The 23653-nt window shown below is 43.0% G+C and overlaps 1 protein-coding gene across 4 annotated transcripts in view; it reads right to left on the reverse strand.

Moving 5' to 3' along the window:
- Positions 1-19963: 19963 nt before the first annotated feature.
- Positions 19964-23653, reverse strand: part of LOC309546332 (serine/threonine-protein phosphatase 2A regulatory subunit B'' subunit beta-like) — a 98412-nt gene continuing 94722 nt past the window's right edge. For 3 of the 4 annotated variants that reach the window (XM_082245946.1, XM_082245945.1, XM_082245948.1), the window contains one exon: positions 19964-20442. In XM_082245946.1, coding sequence (XP_082102072.1) covers positions 20298-20442 — 145 coding nt within the window. In that variant the 3' untranslated portion in view covers positions 19964-20297. The remainder of the gene's footprint in view (positions 20443-23653) is intronic. The other variant, XM_082245947.1, reaches the window with a different exon arrangement.

The following is a 23653-nucleotide window of genomic DNA, read 5'->3' on the forward strand; positions in this document are numbered from 1 at the left end:
CCCCCATAGAGATGCATGGGGCTCTGACATCTCCCTCTCCGCACACAGAGCCGAGAGGGAGATGTCACCTTCCTGCTCAGCGGGGATCTGTGTTTACGATCCCCTACTGAGCAGCACGGATCCGCCTACCGATCTGCCTAGGCGGACCGTGTGAAAGAGCCCTAAGGCCGAAGCCGTTTTATTATTGGTTTATTTACAAACATCAATAACGAAATTTCCAAGTACATTACACAAAACTTAAACAACCCAGCCACTACGGCTCAGGTTGAGATTACACAACATTACCTCATATATTTTTATCCAACATAACTTTTTTTTTCCATAAATAACTTTAAGGTCCGGTTCACATTTATGTAATGCGGGAAGGCTGCGAATCCGCAGCCTGTTCCCGCATCGCACACGCACCCCCGGCAGTTCACACTGCCATATGCGATACGCTGGGGGTGTCAATGTAATTTTAACGACACCCCCAGTTTGATCGCATATCACAGTGCGATCTTGCAGTTCGCACTGGATCGGATCGCACAAGTGTGAACCGCTGTGCGATCCGATCCTGATGCGGCTGCCAAAAAGGGTCCTGTGCGAGTTTGCTGCGGGTGCGGGTACGAATTTAGCCATACAAAGTGTATGGCTAAACTCGCACCGCACAGCCGATCGCATGTAATGAAGGAGCAGTGCGCTCCGATATTACATGCGAACCCCGCACACGCACAAGTGTGAACCGGGGCTAAATCACTTCAAAACCGTTAGTCCACCAATGCATTAAACACAGGTGACACAAACCAATAAATAATAACTGGCTGCGACAAACAAAGGGGAGGGAGCAGTTTCTGAGGCGGCTGAGGGTTGAATTTTTTTGAAAGCAACAGGGCCACTTTAACAGAAAACTCTTCTTTAGCAAAATAGAAAATCTGTAGGAATATAAAAGTCAATATTGAAAGGTCTATTTTAATCAATAGCCAGTTATGATTTTATAAATGTCCAACATGTGACCAAGGCAGAAAAGGACATTTCTGGGGTGTACTGTAGACAGTGAATTTGTCTTACTGAATTTCCTAGCAGTTTGTCCAGTGCCTTTTTTTTGGACAGGAGTAGAATATGGATGCAAGTTTCAAAAACCAGAAGCAGGTAAGACTAATGATGTATTCTAAAATGATTTCTATGTATAGACCCTTTAACCACTTAAGCCCCGTAGGGTTTTCCTGCTCAAAGACCAGGACCTATTTTGCGATTTGGCACTGCGTGACTTTAACAGACAATTGCGCGGTCGTGCGGCGCTGTACCCAAATTAAAAATCGACGTCCTTTTTTTTCCACAAACAGAGCTTTCTTTTGGTGGTATTTGATCACCTGTGCGATTTTTACTTTTTACCTTCTCCAGCGTGCTCTGGACCTCAGACTGGGCCGAAGGTTTACCTTCCAACAAGACAATGACCCTAAGCACACAGCTAAAATAACAAAGGAGTGGCTTCACAACAACTCCGTGACTGTTCTTGAATGGCCCAGCCAGAGCCCTGACTTAAACCCAATTGAGCATCTCTGGAGAGACCTAAAAATGGCTGTCCGCCAACGTTTACCATCCAACCTGACAGAACTGGAGAGGATCTGCAAGGAGGAATGGCAGAGGATCCCCAAATCCAGGTGTGAAAGACTTGTTGCATCTTTCCCAAAAAGACTCCTGGCTGTATTAGATCAAAAGGGGGCTTCTACTAAATACTGAGCAAAGGGTCTGAATACTTAGGACCATGTGATATTTCAGTTTTTCTTTTTTAATAAATCTGCAACAATGTCAACAATTCTGTGTTTTTCTGTCAGTATGGGGTGCCATGTGTACATTCATGAGGAAGAAGAATGAACCTAAATGATTTTAGCAAATGGCTGCAATATAACAAAGAGTGAAAAATTTAAGGGGGTCTGAATACTTTCCGTACCCACTGTAGTACATACCCATGGTACCTTGCTACCTTTTCTTCCTGAAACTCCTCCTCTCAGCACCACTGTAGTTTAGAAGGCAGTCTCTATGAATACTGTGACACAGCAGTGCCCATCAAAAGGGCTTAGTGTATACATGTCACAGATTTCCAGGAAGAAAATGTGTGATCTTCAAAGAGTACATTTGCAGACTTCAAGATCGTTCAGAGTAATAGGAGTAAGCTAGAAATATATAAAATACATTGTAGAAATGAAAATATCATTTATGATATACAGTATCTCACAAAAAAATGAACCAAAAAAAAACGAAAAAAGGCTACAAATACACAAAGAAAAAAACACTATACATTATCTAGTTAAAAGAAGGAAATATACTAACTGGACCTTGATGATAGGTTTCAAACATGAAAGAAGAGACACAATTTTATACCAGCATTCTTTCTTCATTTGCATATATATATATATATTTATTTTATTTTATACATATATATATATATATATATATATACACACAGTATCTCACAAAAGTGAGTACGCCCTTCACATTTTTGTAAATATTTTATTATATCTTTTCATATGACAACACTGAAGAAATGACACTTTGCTACAATGTAAAGTAATGAGTGTACAGCTTGTATAAGGACCCTTTCACGCGGGGGCTCCGTGTGTCCGCAAATCATCCTATTTTTTGCAGATGATTTACGGACATAATGTAAGTCAATGGCATTGCGGATGTCAGCGGAATACCATCCGCTGACATCCGATTTTCTTCCTTTCAGTTCTGTTCCGTTTTTTGGAACGGAACAGAACCCTATTTTTCCTCTGTTCCAAAAAACCGAAAGGAAGGAAAATCGGATGTCAGCGGTGTCATCCGCTGACATCCGCAATGCCCATAGACTTACATTATGTCCGTATATCATCCGCAAATGGATGGGATGATATGCGGACATACGGAGCGGATGACACAAGTGTTATCCGCTCCGTGAAAAAAAAAAAAAAAAGTGCCGGAGCGGATCGCAATGTGGTCCGCTCCGTGTGAAAGAGCCCTAACAGTGTCAATTTGCTGTCCCCTCAAAATAACTCAACACCTAGCCATTAATGTCTAAACCGCTGGCAACAAAAGTGAGTACACCCCTAAGTGAAAATATCCAAATTGGGCCCAATTAGCCATTTTTACTCCCCGGTGTCATGTGACTCGTTAGTATTACAAGGTCTCAGGTGTGAATGGGCAGCAGGTGTGTTAAATTTGGTGTTATTGCTCTAACTCTCTCATACTGGTCGCTGGAAGTTCAACATGGCACCTTATGGCAAAGAACTCTCTGAGGATCTAAAAAAAAAAAAGAATTGTTGCTCTACATAAAGAGTGTTCCCCAACCCCCGGGCCGTGGACCGGTGCCGGTCCGTGGATCAATCGGCACCGGGCCGCCCGAGGAACTTCAAATCATTTCACTGTGGCAGGCAGCGGAGGCGCAGAGCCTCGCGCCCACTCGAGCCCGCCCATTGTGTGACAATAGCGAATGAAAATTCGCTATTGTTACACTGATGCTCCTCCTGGCCAATCAGGGAGCGGGTCCTCCCGCTTCCTGATTGGCCGAAAGGCAAACCTCACGCCATTGGCCGAGGAGGAAGCACCGCTGGAGGACTGAGGACTCGAGGTTGGAGACGCGGGGACTGAAGACTAGAGAAGCTGCCGTGAGGTAAGTGCACGGAGGGGGGTCGGACTCAGCACTATCAGCACTAACGGAAAGAGGAGCAGCAGTGCTTTTATTAAAATGCCCTCTCATTCACCCAGGCCTATTGCACTTATTTAGGACGGTCAAGAACTCCTGGGTCGAATGTGCTTGTGCAGGTTCAGGCATAAGTGCACGGAGGGGAGGGGGGGGCAGGGTTCTCTGCTATTGAGGAGACTCAGCACTATGGTGCAATGATCTCTGCATTGAAAGGGGGAATGCTGGGGCATCTCTGTATTGAAAGGGGGAATGCTGGGGCATCTCTGTGTTGAAAGGGGGAATGCTGGGGCATCTCTGTATTGAAAGGGGGAAGCTGGCATCTCTGTATTGAAAGGGGCATGCTGGCATCTCTGTATTGAAAGGGGCACGCTGACATCTCTGTATTGAAAGGGGCAGGCTGGCATCTCTGTATTGAAAGGGGCACGCTGACATCTCTGTATTGAAAGGGGAAAGCTGGCATCTCTGTATTGAAAGGGGAAAGCTGGCATCTCTGTATTGAAAGGGGAAAGCTGGCATCTCTGTATTGAAATGGGAACGCTGGCATCTCTGTATTGAAAGGGGCACGCTGACATCTCTGTATTGAAAGGGGAAAGCTGGCATCTCTGTATTGAAAGGGGAACGCTGGCATCTCTGTATTGAAAGGGGAAAGCTGGCATCTCTGTATTGAAAGGGGAACGCTGGCATCTCTGTATTGAAAGGGGAACGCTGGCATCTCTGTATTGAAAGGGGCACGCTGACATCTCTGTATTGAAAGGGGAAAGCTGGCATCTCTGTATTGAAAGGGGAAAGCTGGCATCTCTGTATTGAAAGGGGAACGCTGGCATCTCTGTATTGAAAGGGGAACGCTGGCATCTCTGTATTGAAAGGGGAAAGCTGGCATCTCTGTATTGAAAGGGGAACGCTGGCATCTCTGTATTGAAAGGGGAACGCTGGCATCTCTGTATTGAAAGGGGAACGCTGACATCTCTGTATTGAAAGGGGAAAGCTGGCATCTCTGTATTGAAAGGGGAACGCTGACATCTCTGTATTGAAAGGGGCACGCTGACATCTCTGTATTGAAAGGGGAACGCTGGCATCTCTGTATTGAAAGGGGAAAGCTGGCATCTCTGTATTGAAAGGGGAACGCTGACATCTCTGTATTGAAAGGGGCACGCTGACATCTCTGTATTGAAAGGGGAACTCTGGCATCTCTGTATTGAAAGGGGAACGCTGGCATCTCTGTATCACTCTTCTATCTGTTCACCGGTACTCATGTGTGTACTGACGTGTTATTGTGTCTGCTTTAACCCACAAATTAGCAAAAATGAGTATGAAACAGACATCGTTAGAAAGTTTCCTTGGGAAGAAAAAAAGGCCCAGTGAACAGACAGAAGAAGAGCCTTCAACATCAAAAAAACATGCAGCTTTTAACAGACAATACCATGAGTCCTATTTGAAATATGGATTTATTGGGACAGGTGATTCCCACGCACCCAAACCGCTCTGCATAGTTTGCGGCGAGAAGCTCTCTAATGAGGCAATGAAACCTTCAAAACTGCTTCGCCACTTGACCGCCAAGCACCCTAACATAAAAGACAAGCCCCTGGAGTATTTAGAAAGAAAAAAACGGGAGCACGAAGCACAGAAGAAATTTATGAGGGCCACCACATCAATAAAGGAGAATGCACTGAGAGCATCATATTTGGTGTCTAACCGCATTGCTAAGGCTAAAAAGCCATTTACTATTGGTGAAGAATTGATCTTGCCCTCCACTAAAGACATTTGCCGTGAACTTCTAGGAGAGGCTGCTGTGGAAAAGGTAGCACATGTGCCTTTGTCAGCTAGCACTGTGACTAGGCGCATTGAGGAAATAGCCGAAGACATTGAGGCACAATTGTTGGAGAGGATTAATACATCACCGTGGTATGCACTCCAAGTTGACGAATCTACAGATATCGACAACAAGGCACTACTACTTGTTTATGTGCGATATCTATATCAGGAGGATGTGCATGAGGATTTGTTATGTGCACTATCTTTGCCAACCAAAACCACAGGAGCAGAACTGTTCAAGTCACTGGATGGTTATATATGAGGAAAACTGAAATGGTCCTTTTGTGTCAGCATATGCACAGACGGAGCTGCTGCCATGACTGGACGACTGTCTGGTTTAACTGCTCGGATTAAGGAGGTTGCACCTGAGAGTGAATCTACGCATTGTCTCATTCACAGGGAAATGCTGGCAAGCCGAAAAATGTCACCGGAATTTAACAGCGTATTGATGGATGTCGTTAAAGTTATTAACCACATCAAAGCACACGCACTTAACTCGCGCCTGTTTGAGCAGCTTTGTGAGGAGATGGACGCAGAGTACAGATGCCTTCTCTTATACACAGAAATAAGATGGTTATCCAGAGGAAAATCGCTAACCAGAGTATTTGAATTACGAGAGCCATTGCAAAGATTTCTCTCAGAAAAGAAGTCACCGCTGGCAGCACATTTCAGTGACAAGGTATGGGTCGCAAAACTAGCTTACCTGTGTGACATATTCAGCCTGCTCAATGAACTCAATCTGGGCCTTCAGGGGAAAATGACAACTGTTTTCAAGTTGTCAGACAAAGTAGCTGCATTTAAAACCAAACTGGAGTTGTGGGGACGGCGCGTGAACAGAGGCATTTTGGACAAGTTTCAGACATTAGCAGGGATTGTAGGCGAGACTGAGCTTGAACATTCATTCTGCCAGTTGGTGCACGATCACCTGTCTTTGCTTTTAAAAGAGTTTGAGCGCTACTTCCCAACCACAAAAGACCCACGAACTGGTAAGGAATGGATCCGCGACCCATTTGTCAACAAATCAGGCGAATCTAGCATGTCTGTGCAAGAAGAAGAACAACTGCTGGAGATTGCAAATGACGGTGGCCTTAAAACTACGTTCGAGACAACAACTCTGCCAGTGTTCTGAATTAAAGTCATGGCGGAATACCCTGAGATTGCCACCACAGCACTTAAATCCCTATTGCCATTTCTCGACAACCTATCTGTGTGAAGCGGGGTTTTCTGCAGCGACAGCAACCAAATAAAAACAACGGAATAAACTGGACATAAGCAACACACTTCGGGTGTCATTGTCTCCTATTACCCCCAGATGGAACCGTCTCGTTGCAAAGAAACAAGCTCAGGGTTCTCATTGATTTGGCATTCTAGTTAGTTAAATAAAATAAATCACTTTATATTCATTTTTTGGTGTAGCTGTATTTTATTTTGAAGGCACGTTTAAATACAATTAAATTAAAATTATTAAATCAAAACAAGCGGGCCACGGAAAAATTATCAAACATTTACCGGTCCGCGGCGATAAAAAGGTTGGGGAGCACTGGCCTACACTATAGGAAGATTGCCAAGACCCTGAAACTGAGCTGCAGCATGGTGGCCAAGACCATACAGCGGTTTAACAGGACAGGTTCCACTCAGAACAGACCTCGTCATGTTCGACCAAAGAAATTGAGTGCACGTGCTGAGCGTCATATCCAGAGGTTTTTTTTGGGAAATAGACATATGAGTGCTGCTAGCATTGCCACAGAGGTTGAAGGGGTGGAGAGTCAGCCTGTCAGTGTTCAGACCATACGCCGCACGCTGCATCAAATTGGTCTGCATGGCTTTCGTCCCAGAAGGAAGCCTCTTCTAAAGATGATGCACAAGGAAGCCCACAAACAGTTTACTGAAGACAAGCAGACTAAGGATATGGATTACTGAAACCATGTCCTGTGGTCTGATGAGACCAAGATAAACGTATTTGGTTCAGATGGTGCCAAGCGTGTGTGGTGGCAACCGGGTGAGGAGTACAAAGACAAGTGTGTCTTGCCTACAGTCAAGCATGGTGGTGGGAGTGTCTTGGTCTGGGGCTGCATGAATGCTGCTGGGCACAATTCATTGAGGGAACTATGATTGTCAACATGTACTGTGACATACTAAAGCAGAGCATGATCCCCTCCTTTCTGAGACTGGGCCGCAGGGCAGTATTCCAACATGATAATGACCCCAAACACACCTCTAAAATGACCAAAAAAGAAGCTGAGGGTAAAGGTGATGGACTGGCCAAGCATGTCTCCAGACCTGCATTATACATAATGATCTCAGGGACTGCCCACAGTTACAAAGCTTTGGGAAGAACAGCGCTGAAGCCTCCCAGAGCAGTTAGTCAGGTAAGTAATGCAGGCTCTTGTTCTGTCCCTCCAATCTCCAATAGGGAGGGGGGTGTTGGGCAATGCATGGAGTTTTTGTTGTCCATTATGTGTTTTGATCTTAGGTACGTAAGATGCTATTTTAACAGAGTGAAAAATGTGGTCTAATCAGCCACAATTGTTACTCATTATAAAATGGCATTTTATCAGTTTATCCCCAGTGCTAAGATACTTTTTATCAATTAGGTTCTAGAGGTGCTGCCTTGCATTACTTATATCCTATAGGGAGAGCTCAAGAGGGAGGCCTTATAGGGGACTTCCAGCTCTTAAGAGTTTCTGAAAAAGAAAATTGATCCGGAACACCCTGGCTGTTTTGTTGGGATCCTTGTTTGATGCCGATTCCATAAAGACCACATTAAGGTGCTTCCCATTGAGTTGGTGGTGGGGGAGTTATCTAGTTTGTGATCTGCTAGAAATTTTTAATGGCTAGAGCCAGTTCCTTTGGGCATGATGCCTCAGAGTAGATTTTCATTCAGGTTTTGGGAATAAACATTTGCAACCATATGTAGGGTTAAGCCCCGTACACACGTACCGATTGTCGGCCGTAAATATTCGGCCGACGACCGATTGGCCGATTGTAGGCTTGTTAGTATGATGCTTCTGACAGCCGACAGCGCATTTTCGGCCGAACAGAATCTGTTGTGCAGGCATTAAAATGTTTGTTGGCCAACACCAGAACGGCCGATTGTTCGCCAGTCAGTACAGAATTCGGCCGACAATCAGCAGATTTGCAAGACTGGGCATGCTCAGAAAGAAAGAAGAAAAAACACACGGAAAGTTAACCATCACATGACATCACTTCTGCAGTCGGCTGTTGTTGGCCGACAAAATTCATGTGCAGTCTTTTGTAGTTTTCAACAGACACGACAGCCCTGGACAAAAGACGGCCGATCGTTTAGCCGACGATCGGTACGTGCGTACGAGGCATTAGGGTGATGGGGGCATGGTCAGATATCTGAATGGAGGTGAGGATATCAAAAGATAAAATGTTGTATCATGATGTGTTTGTACAGTTCAGCTGTACACATCACAATGGACATTCGAATAGTAGCTAAGGTCTGTGGCTGTAGGATTCTCCAGCAGTTGAAGAATTTCTGCCTCTGTCTTAGGGTTTTCATAACAATGCTTCAGAAACGTCCTATGACCTACCTTTAGAGCCCAGTGCTGCATCCATCATCATATTGAAAGCTTCCGTCACTTCTGCTCTGGGCATCTATGCCATTTGTCCCCAATTAGGACAGTAGATGTTAGCCAGACAAACAAAATACATCTTAGTACACTGAATTTAGAAATACGTAATGTCACTCCTGATCTATCACATTGTCTGTCTAGCATGGCTTTTTTTTTTTTTTTTCCATCATTACACCTTTGGATTTGTTCAATGGGTTGAATTTAAACCATTCACTGTAGAATACGTTTCTGAGTTGTGGTGTATTACCAGTTTGAAAGTGCATTTTCTGTCCTTTTCCTGGTTCTTAGTTGGTGTCCTCCTACTTGACCAAGCACACTTGTACCCGCTGGACAAAATTAAGACTTACAAAGTTATGTTAAAGTGATACTAAAGTCTTGTTTTTTTTTTTTAAATAACAAACATGTCATACTGACCTTCTCTGTGAAATGTTTTTGCACAGAACAGCCCAGATACTCCTCTTCTCGGATAACCCTTCGGCACTCCTGGCCCCTCTCTGCTGTTGAGTGCCCCCACAGCAAGCTGCTTGCTATGGGGGCACCCGAGGCGAGCCACAGATCCGTGTGTCCATTCAGACATGGAGCCGCGGTTCAGTCCTACCCTTCTCTCCTGATTGGCTGACAACAGCAGGTTCCAATGGTGCCGCTGCTGTGTCTCATCAAATCAGGAGGGAGAGTTCTGGACCGTCGAGGCACTCATGCACATTGCTGGACAGAGATGGGGCTCAGGGAAGTATTAAAAAGACTTCTATGTGTAGCAGTCACCCTATCTTAAAGCATTAAGATAAAAGCCTTCTGACTTTACAATCACTTTAAGCATCACCGCAACATGGAGCTTAGCTTTATCATACCAAAGTCCCTCCTCTTCATAGGTGGCACAATCATACTAACTTTAGATCATATGAGAAACTTCACATGGCCTAAACCCAGTTGTATTATGCATTACCCACTGTACTAACATTGGAGCAGTAGTATCTCCAATTTTGAAAATAATAAAGAACCTAAGATCTCTTGGAGAAATAGAGACCTCTAGCATTAAAGGCTTCTATGTTAAGTAGTATAATGATGTTGATTAAAGGGAATTAAAAGAAGTCGGTGAAGGGAGGCCTCTCTGTCCTCTAGGGGGATTGTTTGGAATCTCCTTTAGAGTTGAGGATACATTATGTAGTAAGACATATATAGTTATGTAGTAACCATAGTTCGGTCAGTGTGATAAGCTAAGCATAGTGGGGGTGCAGGAAAGAGTCAGAGGACAATCTGCTTAAGAGGTTTGTCCAGCTTGAGCAGTTCCTAGTGAGGCAGTGGATGCGTCCCTGTTCGGGGCCCAAATAAGGGTGTATAGACTACAGGACCTTTCATCCACTGACGTAGGCAAGGGTTCCTTAAAGGGTATGTTACCCCAACGTTTCATATTCCTGATATGTGCCTGTTGTACCATATACTTGTATGAAAAAGTATACAATTTTCTTTGTGTAAATATAGGACTGAGAAAAGATGGGACTTTGTATAGGCAAATGGGAAGAGGAGGATCACAAATATCACATAGTTGAAATAAAATGTACTCTTTATTGTGCATGTATATATAAAAAAATATATATATCACATAGACATATATTCAGTAGAAAATATAAAAGAAAGAAAAAAACATGTGTAGAAATAAATTCCCATAGGGAATGCTGATACAGTGCATCACAAAGATGGTACGGTCTAGGGTCCCCAGCAAGCCAAGACATTTCACAGCAAGGCTTCCTCAGGGCCAGAAAGACCAGAACAGACCAATATTTCCACTGCAACAGAGACCTGGACGAACACATGCGATAAGGGGCAGATCACCAGAGATGACATATACGATAGGTATGCGCTGGATCAACTGTAATCGTGCAGATAGGGGAGGCATTCCATTCGATCACTTTAAATCACATTATACCCACAACATGCTTATAATGGGCTAGTCACTCTCAGTACTCTAAATCAATAGCGATGGGGCCTTAACATAGACCGCTGTATATATGAGGCAGGCAATGCCCCAAAAATATTCCAAATATTCAAATGTGTTAGCGGCATCACATATATTCATCACCTGGCAACCAACATAAGGGACTCCTTACGATCATCACACCGCAAGCCTGCCAATATATGTCTCTATGTGATATATATATATATATATATATACTAGTTTTTACACATGCACAATAAAGAGTACATTTTATTACAACTATGTAATATTTGTGATCCTCCTCTTCCCATTTGCCTATACAAAGCCCCATCTTTTCGCAGTCCTATATTTTCAATTTACCTAGGAGGTATGGGCTACCTATCATGGCAATTTGTATCAAATCTTTGTGTAAATACCTGGTGATCCTGATATTCTTCTGATTCTAAAATGACAATTGGAAGCTCCTCAATCCAAATGGCAAATGGTCAGTTTTCATCTTTGTACTGTACTTGGATTACAGGCAGACTGTGTGCCCAATAGTCAGAATTGTGCTGACACTCTCCCCTGCACAACTATGTACAGGGAAGACCAGAGTGCTGTTTTTCTGCCTCCTGCTGCTATGCCCCTTATGCAGCTAGGAACAGACATCATATGATCACTTCTTAAAAAAAAAAAAAAGACAAAGGAAAAATGGGGTAAACAAAAATCTTATGTAATCAATAGGAATTATTGCCTATCCACGGTAGTGGGCAGGATGCAGTTGCCGCTTAGGTAACAGGGAATAGCGGGTTTCTACTGGATGCAGTGTTTAAAAACTGGATTTTTGTCTTACCGTAAAATCCTTTTCTCTGATGTTCATTGACAGACACAGCTCCATATCTTCTTTGACCCTTGGGTTATGCTGCTCTTCATAGGAGTAAGACTAGGCAAAAACTAATTTGACTATGCCCCTAGGGCAGGCCGTGGGGGATATTCTTCCCACTTCCTGCTATAGGACTTGAGTTTGTAACAAGCAGTGTCAGAAAAAAATACATAACCCAACTCAACAGAGGGGTGGGTGCTGTGTCCGTTAATGACCATCAGAAAAAAAGGTTTTAAAGCAAGACAAAAATCCAGTTTTCTTTCGTTCATTGACAGACACAGCTCCATATCTTCTTTGACCCTTGGGACGTCCCAAAGCAGTGTCATCATAAGTAGTAGGAAAACCACACCAATGCACATAATTCCCAAAAGGGCTAAACATAGCCAACCAGGTAAACCAGGAACAACTGGAGCTCACCAACCAGAAAAAAATACACGCTCAAGAGGCAGAAGCCTCTGCACCAGCAGCCTGCAGATGAGAGTACATCCACTTTGTAAATGTATGCACAGACGACCATGTGCCCGCCTTGCACACTTGGACCACTGACACCTGATGGCAGAAGGCACTAAGCGCTCTTGTAGAATGCACCTCAACAGGGAAAGGAGGATCCTGACCCTTAATAGAATAGGCCTGCTCCATCATCTGCCTGATCCATCTGGTAATGGTCAAAGCAGATGCGGCCTGCCCCTTACGAGATTCATCTGTAAAAAAAGGAATCAGATTTCCGAATCGACTCAGTCGCCGCCAGGTACAACCCGATTGCCTGAACCACATCCAGGAAATGTAAAGCAGTTTCTTTAGAATGTTTCAGCTTAGGGCACAAAGAAGGCAACACAATGTCTTCATTCAAGTGGAAACCCGAGATGACCTTAGAAAGGAACGACGGACAGGGACACAGCAGATGTTGATATAAAAGGTAAGCATCCTTGATGTTGATAGAGGCCAGAAAATCCCCTCGATGAAGGGATGCCACCACCGTGCGAATGGACGCCATCCTAAATTTCTGAACCCGCACAAAATTTCCGGGTCCTATGCTTGCCGCTACGTCACTTCCGGTAGCGGTGGAACGCACATCGGGACCAAGCACAGCCCCGAGCGCACCGCAATACGGAAGACACGCAGGAGTCTGCATATGATGAACAAAGCCTGTTTTTATTGAACAAATGTGAGTGTAATATATTTTCTTCTATTAATAAACGGTATATATCAGTATTACACTATTGTGAGCCTTTCCTTCCCCCATATGGTCCCATTATCCTGCTGAGCTACACGTTGGGAGATTTATATTCCACATGAGCCTTAAAAGGATACTTACCTGGTTCCTTACTGGACATATGCCTGTGTGACCCCCATACAGTATTGTCTAGGGGTCCATTCTGCCTGGTAAGTGGAACATCTTACGGGGGTCTATCTTCACAACATCACATCTGATTGCTGGCATGGTTTTGCACAGATTTCTCAGCACTTAAGCACTTTTGTGGACTTTCTTTCACTGGCTACTTGCTGAAGCACTTTTCTGTGATTGTGTATGGACTTTTATGCGGAATTATCACCATTGATTTATTATTAATTAATGTCAATTAATTTTTAGTATTTTTATGGTGTATCTATACGAGTTTGATTTAGATTTGCACTTATTATTGCACAGGTTTGCACCATGCACTTTAATATGTATATGCACTTTAGGGTTTTTTTTTATTACTTTTATTACTCCTATTAATACTTACAACCTTTTTGCGCTGTTTACTTGCACTGTCACTTTTTTAAAATCACTTAGATTTTTTGCACAGCAGCATTTCGAGTTGTTTATTTGGCCATAGCGCAGCACTTTTTTGGTATCAGACCAGAGCCTCAGCTTGCTTGTCCACAGGGTCTTTAAAAGATGGGGAATCCTCCACAGGAAGAAGCGTGGCTTTATTCAATCTGGAAACCTGAGAATCCACCACCGGTGAAACTGTCAGTTTCTTCAAAAAGGATACCTACTAGCGAAACGCTTTAGGTATCCCAACCATGCATTTCATGAATCCCCACTGACTTGCGACAATCTCATCGAAATAGGCAGGAAAGGGGGGACACTTAGTCACCTTGGATGGCGCCTTTTTATGCGCGGCTGTAGTGGAAGAGAATTCATCCTCACTGTCTGAGCACTCAGGGTGCGTGGCTGAAGACTCGGTGGGTTGATTCGTGTCCATGGCGTCCAAATTCACCTCAGAATCTGAGGAGGCAGAAGATACAGGTGAAAGGGGGGAGGGGGAAATCTTGCTAGGCTGCTTTGGGAGGACCATTTCTACTTTTGACAATAGTGACTGCAGGACCGCCATCATGGCCACTAGGGCAGACTGAGACCCTGAGGGTCCCAAAGCTTTCTGTGAGTGGGTCAGCTGGTGACACATGCTCCAGGGACTCCATGGTTAACGTGGAGGCCGCCCGCAATATGTGAAAAAATTGCACTAAAAACCCCCTTTACTGCTGGAGCGATAGTTTTACAAGTACCAGCGCATCAGTGGTGCTGCTATAGCAAAAAGAGGGAGCTGTACAACTGCAGGGACTCACCACCACCAACTTTGGGAAGGATGCAGAGCGCCAAGCGGCGATCAGAAAGGAGGAAGTGCCGTCACTGCCACCACCGCATGACCACTCCGCAGGCTACTAGAAAATGGCTACCACATTGATTTCAATGGGAAACTCCAAAAACATGGCTGTCAGACTACTCAAACATGGCCGCTGAAGCTTCAGAATAGCCCCACAATAAAACGGCGGCATCCAGGAACCCCAATGGCCCTCCAGGTACTTGTAGTCCACCAGGGGGGCCCTAACAGGGACCCCCATCCTGACATTGCCACATAAAAATGTTATTGTGAGCCGCCGCCAGCGCGCTCCCTCCCCCCAGCCAAACACCACATGACCCTGTACCTGAAGTAGCAAGGCCACCCCAGGGAGGGGGGGAACAAGAGGGGTAGGTGAGGGTGACATACGCAGGGGGACCCTGCTAGTGAGAGGGGGGGGGGGGGGGAAGGATGGACACCAGGCGGAAAGGAAGGACACATAGGGGGGCCTACCAACCCCAGGATAGGGCCCGCTTCCACCCCAACATTTTTCCCCAGAGGAGTGCAGGAGAGGAGTTTCATTATTCCCTACACCTGGGAACCAAGCAGGCACCACTCTGGGCAGTCCACAGCACCATCTTGGAATGGGGGTGCTGCAGCCAGAGGAATGCTGCGACTCAGGTTGTGACCAGGGCTATGCGTCCTCGCGAGGTATTTCACTCCCAATCCAGCCCCCATCCAGTGGGGCAATGTTGCGGCCAACCTAGCGCGCAGCTAAAGTTGGGTCTCGCTCGCTGGTCAGACTGGGAAGACCGAAAGGATCTAGGACATCCAGTGCGTTTCCCAGTCCAGCAGTTGATTTATTTTCTGTTGCTGTGAGAACTTCAAAGAAGAAAAAAAAATCCCATTTAAGGAGGAAAAAATGCCAGGACCAAAGATCCCAGCAAGGAACCAGGTCCTTACTCCTGACTAGGCAGAAAAAACTGAAGTCCTATAGCAGGAAGTATACCCCCTTGGACTGCCCTAGGGGGGTAGTCAGATTTGTTTCCACCTAGTCCTATTCCTAGAGAGCAGCATAACCCAAGGGTCAAAGAAGACATGGAGCTGTGTCTGTTGATGAACAAAAGAGTAAAGGCCCGTACACAGGTTTTGGGAATAAACATTTGCAACCATATGAAGGGTTAAGCCCCGTACACACGTACCGATTGTCGGCCGTAAATATTCGGCCGACGACCGATTGGCCGATTGTAGGCTTGTTAGTATGATGCTTCTGACAGCTGACAGCGCATTTTCGGCCGAACAGAATCTGTTGTGCAGGCATTAAAATGTTTGTTGGCCAACACCAGAACGGCCGATTGTTCGCCAGTCAGTACAGAATTCGGCCGACAGACAACAGATTTGCAAGACTGGGCATGCTAAGAAAATAAAAAACACAGGGAAAGTTAACCATCCCATGACATCACTTCTGCAGTCGACGGACAAAATTCGTGTGCAGTCTTTTGCACTTTTCAGCCCGGGGACAAAAGACGGCCGATCGGTTGGCCGACGATCGGTACGTGTGTACGGGGCTTAAGCAGATTTATTGTCTTTGGAAGTGTGGAACTGGAGTGGTTAACCCCAACAGTATCTGAGGTCTTTGGCCCTCAAGACATCTAGGAATCTGCGCAGAGCTCTACAAATTACTAGGGTTTGTCATAAAAAGTCAGGCACAGGTGGTCCCTGGGTTACAAACATCCGACTTACAAACGACTCCTACTTACAGAGGGAGGCAACAGGAAGCGAGGAGAAATCTACCCCTAGGAAGGGAAATTCACTCATGTAAGAGTTCTCATGGGAAAAAGGTGTCTCCACTGAAGCTTTATCACCAATCCTTGTTTCCACAACAACCAAACATTTTCAAAATCCAGTTGTCATAGGGACAGAAAGTGAAGTGAAATATTCTGAACAGGGGCACAGACAGCAAAACAAATGGTACGGGGCAATTAACCCTTCCCTATGCTATTCTAAAAACTTAAATGTACCTGTTCTGACTTACAAATTAGACTTGCCAAACCTACAGACCCCCATCTTGTTTGTAACCCAGGGACCGCCTGTAGTAGTAATATGGTACTGCCACTTAAGTCAACATGCATTTGGTTGTGTGCTGCCACCGTGATGATTTTTCTGGAAATAGAAATGGATGTGACATATGATGTCTTGGAGATGTTTGGGGCCCAGTGATCTGTGTGCCCTGTTAATGACATTGGGTGGCTTGTATAGGAGCCTGATGAAGATGGATTTGACTGTTGCAGTGATGTTGGATGCCTCCACCATTTCAGAGAAACCCTTTAATGGGGCTGTTGTTCCAACTGTTGAAGTTTTTCATTATGTCCCGGACGGCTGAGACAGTCGTAGACATCGCTGGATCAAGAGGGGGGTTCAGGTAAGCATTAGGGGGCTGCTGCACACAGGTTTTTAATCTTAATGCACAAAATGCATTAAGATAAAAAAAACCTGACTTTACAACCTCTAAGTCTGCCATCTTGTTGAGCAGATGGCATACATCATGCTTAATGTCACTTATCTCTCATTTGTAGGTGGCTTCCAACTGGGAGCATAGCGTTCAGCTCTTAACGTATGAATAGTGTCTTTCACAAAAGCCACAAGCTTTTGCAGCCAGGTGCCAAAGATCAGTGGAACAAATGGCTTGGGGAACCACAGCGCTGGATCCTGAGACAGGTGAGTATCTGTTTATTAAATGTCTCTAGCCACAGTTTTTGTAGTTGCAGACTTAATTTTTAGGAATTTGACTGGAGCTCCTCTTTAAGCAACTTCCATTTGATAGAGGGTTATTTGTTTTATTGACCTAAAAACACAGCAGAGCTTTAATGGACTCAATTTTCTATTCTACTGATCTGTAATTGGTGGGCTGAAAATTAGAACGAAGAACAAGAGATAGAAGTGAATTGTCCCAATTTGTCATGTAAGCATTCCCTGTAACATCAGCTAGAAAGGTCATGCTTCCATTATGTAGTTGTTCCTACATTTGGGGTCTACCCTGGCATATCCGGCACGCATGAAGTGTTCCTGCTGCAGTTTGTTGGGAGGTCTCAATTTTTCCTGGATTCTCCATATCAGAATATACTGTGAACAAATCCGATAGCATGATGTGTGCAGAAGCTGCAGCAAATGTTGCAATTTGGTCATCAAGTACAAAGCCACATAACCATGCACAATATCCCTTTTCAAAGGAGTGAGAAAATTTCACTATAATGTACAATGGTGAAACTTTACAAATCAAAATAATACCAATATCTGTGGGTTTGAAACCTCTGCCTTGTAGAGGCTACATGACTGGTTTTAATATACACCTGGTTTCTACAATAATCAATCACTACAGTGAAATAGTCACATTTCCAGATTACTTTGCAAGCCTGAGAAACAAAAACTGTGCAAAATATAGTTTATTTCAAAATACAATATATAAATTATTTTAATATTTCTACACTGCAAACATGTACAAATTCATTTTCATTGAAATTTATCATAATAAAATACTGTAAATCCCCCAATTTACATATGTACATTTGAAGGCACTCAAACTAATTTGTTCCGCTTTCATCTGAGAGACTGGACTTAAGGCTGGTCATTAAAAGGGATCTGAAAGGAATGGAATGTGATAACTAAAGAAACTAATGGACTCTGAATTATATGGCACTTAAGCACAATGCTTATTGTGTAAACAAGGTAGCATGACATACAATTGAATGAAGAGATGATTTAAGGCAATTGAACAGAACTTTCTTTAGCTAGGGAATTTAAAGGGCAGCTTCAAGTAAGCCAGCTAACACAAATCAGTATCTTTGGCACTCAATAGCACAGGTATGCACATTTCAGGATAATCTTTAGGAGTCAAGTGGAAGGAGGAAGTGAACAGAAAAAAAAAAATCCAATGGCAGCACATAGAAGGCACTTCTTTAGTACTGTCCTGTTTCTGTATTGGGTGGCCTTACTAACAAATAGTGAGGCTTTGAGATGTTCAGGCCTTCAACTAATTCTTTGCATATTAGTGCTTGGGTTTTAAATGAGAAAAGCCTGACTAGATATGCAGGCACCTGGAGATGCTTTAAGGAAACCTGAACTAAGAGAAACATGTAGGCTGCTGCCATTGCGGACTTTGCCTTTAGGTAGTATTCGTTGCCTGTGTCTTTAGCTTTCAATTACTTTGAGTGACTGATGAAAGTGTCTGAACTCCTGAAGAACATACTTGTTGCAAGTCAGTGAGAGGCTGCATTCACACCTGCGTGACTAATCACTTTTTTTGCACCAAATAGCCAATGTACCTTTTCTGGCAGTGAGCTTTGTAAATTTTGGCAAGCGACTGCTACCAGCATTTGGGATTCTATTAAGAATGAACTGTTTTGCAAGCATGACTCACATTTTTCATGTCTTCCTGGAACAGGATGTGAATACCCCATTCACACCTTGGTGTTCCAAGAACACACGAAAAATGGCCCAAGAAGGCCTTGAAGCCATAAGGTTAGCACAACAGCCAGTAAGATAGTATTTTCTTGTGGTCAGTCATGGCATCCTAAGTATTGTTTCTTTGCAATGGTACAGTTGAGATTTTGATTTATGAGGCCTTTAATTTAAAAGCCCACCCTAAACCTGATATTGTTCGAGGTAATTTTGAAAATTAATTTAATATCAAGGGCCTGTTCAGGGTTACATATTATGGAAGGATTAAAGGGTAGGGACATTGTTACAGAATACTTTTAAGGTTTTTTTTTTTTGGTGCCAAAAATCTCATGAGATCCAACTAAAAACCAACATGCCAAGCAGACATTGGCAGTTGGGGTGTATAAAAAAAAAAAATCAATTCTGTGTCCCTGATCCGTCACAATACAAGAAATATTCTGGGACCTGAAGACTGCACCTCAATTTTCCCTGTGTGAGACCAGGTAAACAGATCTTGGTCGCCATGGCATCAAGAAATAGTCTATTAGCAGTATCGTTCCTGTCACCCAAACACATTACTCAACCCCACGAAACTAATAACTACCTCTCTCGCACTGTGCAAAATGCAGCTTGGCGCCCTGGTAGCTTAAAGTATCTGCCTTGCTAGTATGCAGTTGTATGCTAGTATGCAAGAACAAGAGCTGATTGATATACATGATGGAACATCAGGTTGAGGATGGACTGGCAGAGACAGAGGAAGTACAGTGTATACATTCTAGACATTGTATGTATACTGCTAGGTTTAGTATAATGTATTCTTGTAAGTGTAAAATACTTCTGACAGAGCAAAGGCCTGTAATAAGCTAAATCAAGTCTATAGAAATAGTATATTTGAGTGCAGGCTGCATATCCTTGAATGCAAACATATCGGAGGATCAGGACGCCAAATCAGTTGCTTCCCAAATAAACATTTTAATGTCCCTTATCCATGTTACATTTGGTTTTTTTTTTTTTTAGGAAGAATTTTAAGCCACTATAGGCGTTACATCTATTTAAAAAAACTAATTTTCTTTAAACAAAGGGTTAACAATTAGGTCCTCATGACTTTTTTTTTTTTTTTACTTGCATTACCATTAGAACAGTAAACCTGTTGCCAGATTTGCTACATAGAAATTATCAGAAAAGTAGAATAGGGAAATTCACATTGTTGAAATACAGGACACTTTCTAAGCAGACAGCACAGCAAAACAGTGTGATACAATAAATATCGTTTTAGCAATAAATACAAAAATATCAGCTTATGCTTATCAGCAGATTGTTACGATGAGTCTTTTAGTAAATCTGTAAAGCATGTATAAAGTGCCGTCCACAGCTAATACATAATCAACTCCAGGGGGAAATAACAGACCTGCTGTAGGATACCCCCTTTTTTACACTGCAGTACTGTTTATTCAAAGTCATCTTCATATTCATATTCTCCTAGTTCAATTTGGGACCGTTCAGAAGGCACATCCAAGTAGGGTCTTTTATCAATTGCATAGGTCTTTTCATCCACTAGATCGGTCTCCAAGGTATTTAATTCTGTGTCATAACTGAAACAAGAAAACGATAAGCAATGGAGAAAAAAAAAAAAAAAAAAAAAAAGTTAGGACAAGCTGTCCATGTATATTGTAAAAATGTTTAAATCTGAAAACAAAAAGTCAAGAGACATCCCCTCCTTTCCCCCCACATGTGCATACTTCCCACAGCACATCATATTTCCCAGCATTACATATGTAGGCACTTTTAAATCTCATCTACCTACTATTGGGTTGGTACCAGGGTCACACAGGATATTTCTTTGGTAAGCCAGGAAGATCTTAATGAAGTTCCCGACTCCCCCACAACCCAGGGAATCCAACTATTGTGTTGCTACATCCTCCGTGATGTAAATCTCCCTCCATGGCAGACAGACTAACCGGCTAGGTTGTATAATACTATTTTGGACAGCCTACTCTCATTTAGATTTTTCTTAACTATAAATGATTAAACACATTAGTGCATCCATAAGCCTTCACAAACAGATACTGAAAACGGGTTTCTTAAAATGAGTTTAGAGGATTATTCTTCATTTTAGTGGAAGATTTGCAGTTCTATTTCAATAGGAGTGGTCCATTCTAGGTTTGTATTGAGGGTATACTAGAATGGTATTGCATACAATCCTATATGCAATGTACAGTTTGTCAAAAAAATTACACATTTAAAACCAATATCAATTTAGCATTCAAGGCAATGACTTTAAATGGGGTCATGGAGTACGTTTTTACCCAAAGCAATGAGATGCCACAAGAAGGGACAGTGCATTATTTCGGTCCATGTGTAATGTATGGAGATGGTGTAAATGAGCCCACCATGGTTTTGATCAGTATGCATTTAGAGTTTCTTTTAGCAGGGCAACAAAATCAGATTTCATTAATTTTCATTAACTACTTTAGCTCACACATCTGTATACCCTTTATGATTTAGTGTGTTTTTTTTTTTTAACATAACAGCAACGGCCTATTGATTCAGCAAACACTTTGAAGTAAAGAGAATTGCATAAAAAAAGGAATGCAACTGTAGCTATAGCATGAATTATATATTGTCTTGTTTACAGTGACTCGGAAATGGTGTTTTCACACAACTGTTATTTATAAAAGCTTTTTTTTATTTTCATTTTTTTAATACAATCCTGCAAAAAGAAATGAATGAGATGAACAAAGAAAAAGTGTTGTTAATGAATATCTAAAAATAATTAAGTGAAGAAAGAGTTAACTAGGGCTGCTTAGTGTTAACCAATGATTACTAAACGGGTTAAATTAGGTTTATACCAGGGTGAACTCGATTCTGTTACGAGAACAATTGGCCTATCACCATAGAAATGCGTTTAGAAAGTTCAATGCCGTTTGGCAGGATTGGTTGGATAGTCCGGGGTTAGCCCCGGCGCAATTACTGATGGATAGAATTCTGCAGGTCTAATTCAGGGTGCTCTCCTTTTAATCCGGTCTTTGCGAGATTCTCGCCTGTTTTTCTTTTAATATTGTCTGTTCTTCTATATTCTATTCTTTTTCCCCCTCCCCCCCCTTTTCCTGTCTTTTCTCCTTTTTATCTTCCTGTTCTATGTTGTACGACCATTTTTTGCACTATTGTATCGTAGAGAGTCCAAAATACACGTTATTTAATAATGGGCCCTAGTCTATAGTGCCTTCGAGGTGGGCCTGATGGCCAGAAGATGGAACCCCATGTTCCTTTTGCTCTTATTTGCGGATGTGTGATTTAAAATATTTTAAGTGGGTTCTACTGTATGTATGTATGCCCTTCCGTGTGTCCATTTACTTTGCTGGGTATTTATTGTAAAGGAAGAAAGCAATGTTATATCTCCTACGATTACTGTATTTCCTGTACTGGTTCTGTTGCTTGTTGGTTTTCGAATAAACTTTGGATTTAAAAAAAAAAAAAAAAAAATAGGTTTATAAATTTTTACTTTTTTTGAACTTGTGAGGTTGCTTTAACAAGGTAAAAAACAAAACAAAATAAAAAAGTGTAATTTATTGCAGCTTACCAATACTTGTAGCTGCACAAGTTCCCTTTTTTAATTTTTTCCCCCTTTGTCATCTGGTGATCTGGCCAGTAAGTCTTTTTTCAAACTTCCCTTAGTAGACCAAGCTGTACAGCAAAAACCGCAGTTAGAGGTTGGGACAAAACATTGATCACTGACAGGGATGCTTACATTGGTCAGTTTTTATTAATTTAAGGAAAACTTATCCCAAACACAAAGAAACTTGCTCCAATTGCTTGCCGACTGCCGCACGACGATTTACGTCGGCAGTCAGCCCCTCACAGGCAAAGCGACGTAGGGCTACGTCGCTAGCTTGTGAGGGTCTAGGGAGCGAGCATCGCCGGAGGCGCGCTCCCGCACGGTCATGGACCACCCCGCGCGCGTGCCCGGCGGACCCGATGTCCGCCGGGCACTCGTGATCTTCCGTTACACCGGAAGAAAGGCAGGCGGCTAATGTAAACAAAGCCGCCTGTCATTCTTCCCTGTGTAAGAATGGAGATCAAACGGTTCTGCTGCTATGTAGGACCGTTTATCTCTGTTCTTACACTAGTAGCCACAGCCAATCAGTTAGAAACACGCCCCTAGGGACACACTTAACCCCTCCCTCTCCAATAAAGGGAACTCCTTCACTGCCAGTGTCATTTTTACAGTAACAGTGCATATGTATAGCACTGATTACTGCATAATGTCACTGGTAACCCCAAAAGTGTCAAAAATGTCAGTCAAGGGTCCGATCTGTCCGCCGCAATGTCGCAGTCCCGAAAAAAAACAAAAAAAACAAATGACAAATCTTTCCCTTAGTAAACGCAATAACTTTTGCGCAAACCAATCAAAATACGCTTTTTGCGATTTTTTTTACCAATTATAGGTAGCATAAAACAAATTGGCCTAAAAATTTTGATTTTTACATTTTTTTTGGGGAATTTCATATAAAAAAAAATGTGAAAAATGTTATTTTTGCAAAATTGACGCTCTTTTTTTGTTTATAGCGCATGATCAAAAAAAAAAAAAAAATCGCACAGGTGATCAAATACCACCAAAAGAAAGCTCTGTTTGTGGGAAAAAAAGGACGTCAAATTTGTTTAGGTACAGCGTCGCACGACCGCGCAATTGTCCGTTAAAGTCACGCAGTGCCGAATCGCAAAATAGGCCCTGGTCAGGAAGGGGGTAAAATCTTCCGGGGCTTAAGTGGTTAAAAAAGCATTAGCTAGAGTTTGGCTGTGTAA

This window comes from Pelophylax lessonae, assembly GCF_965119305.1.
Source record: "Pelophylax lessonae genome assembly, chromosome: 2".
NCBI lineage: Eukaryota > Metazoa > Chordata > Amphibia > Anura > Ranidae > Pelophylax > Pelophylax lessonae.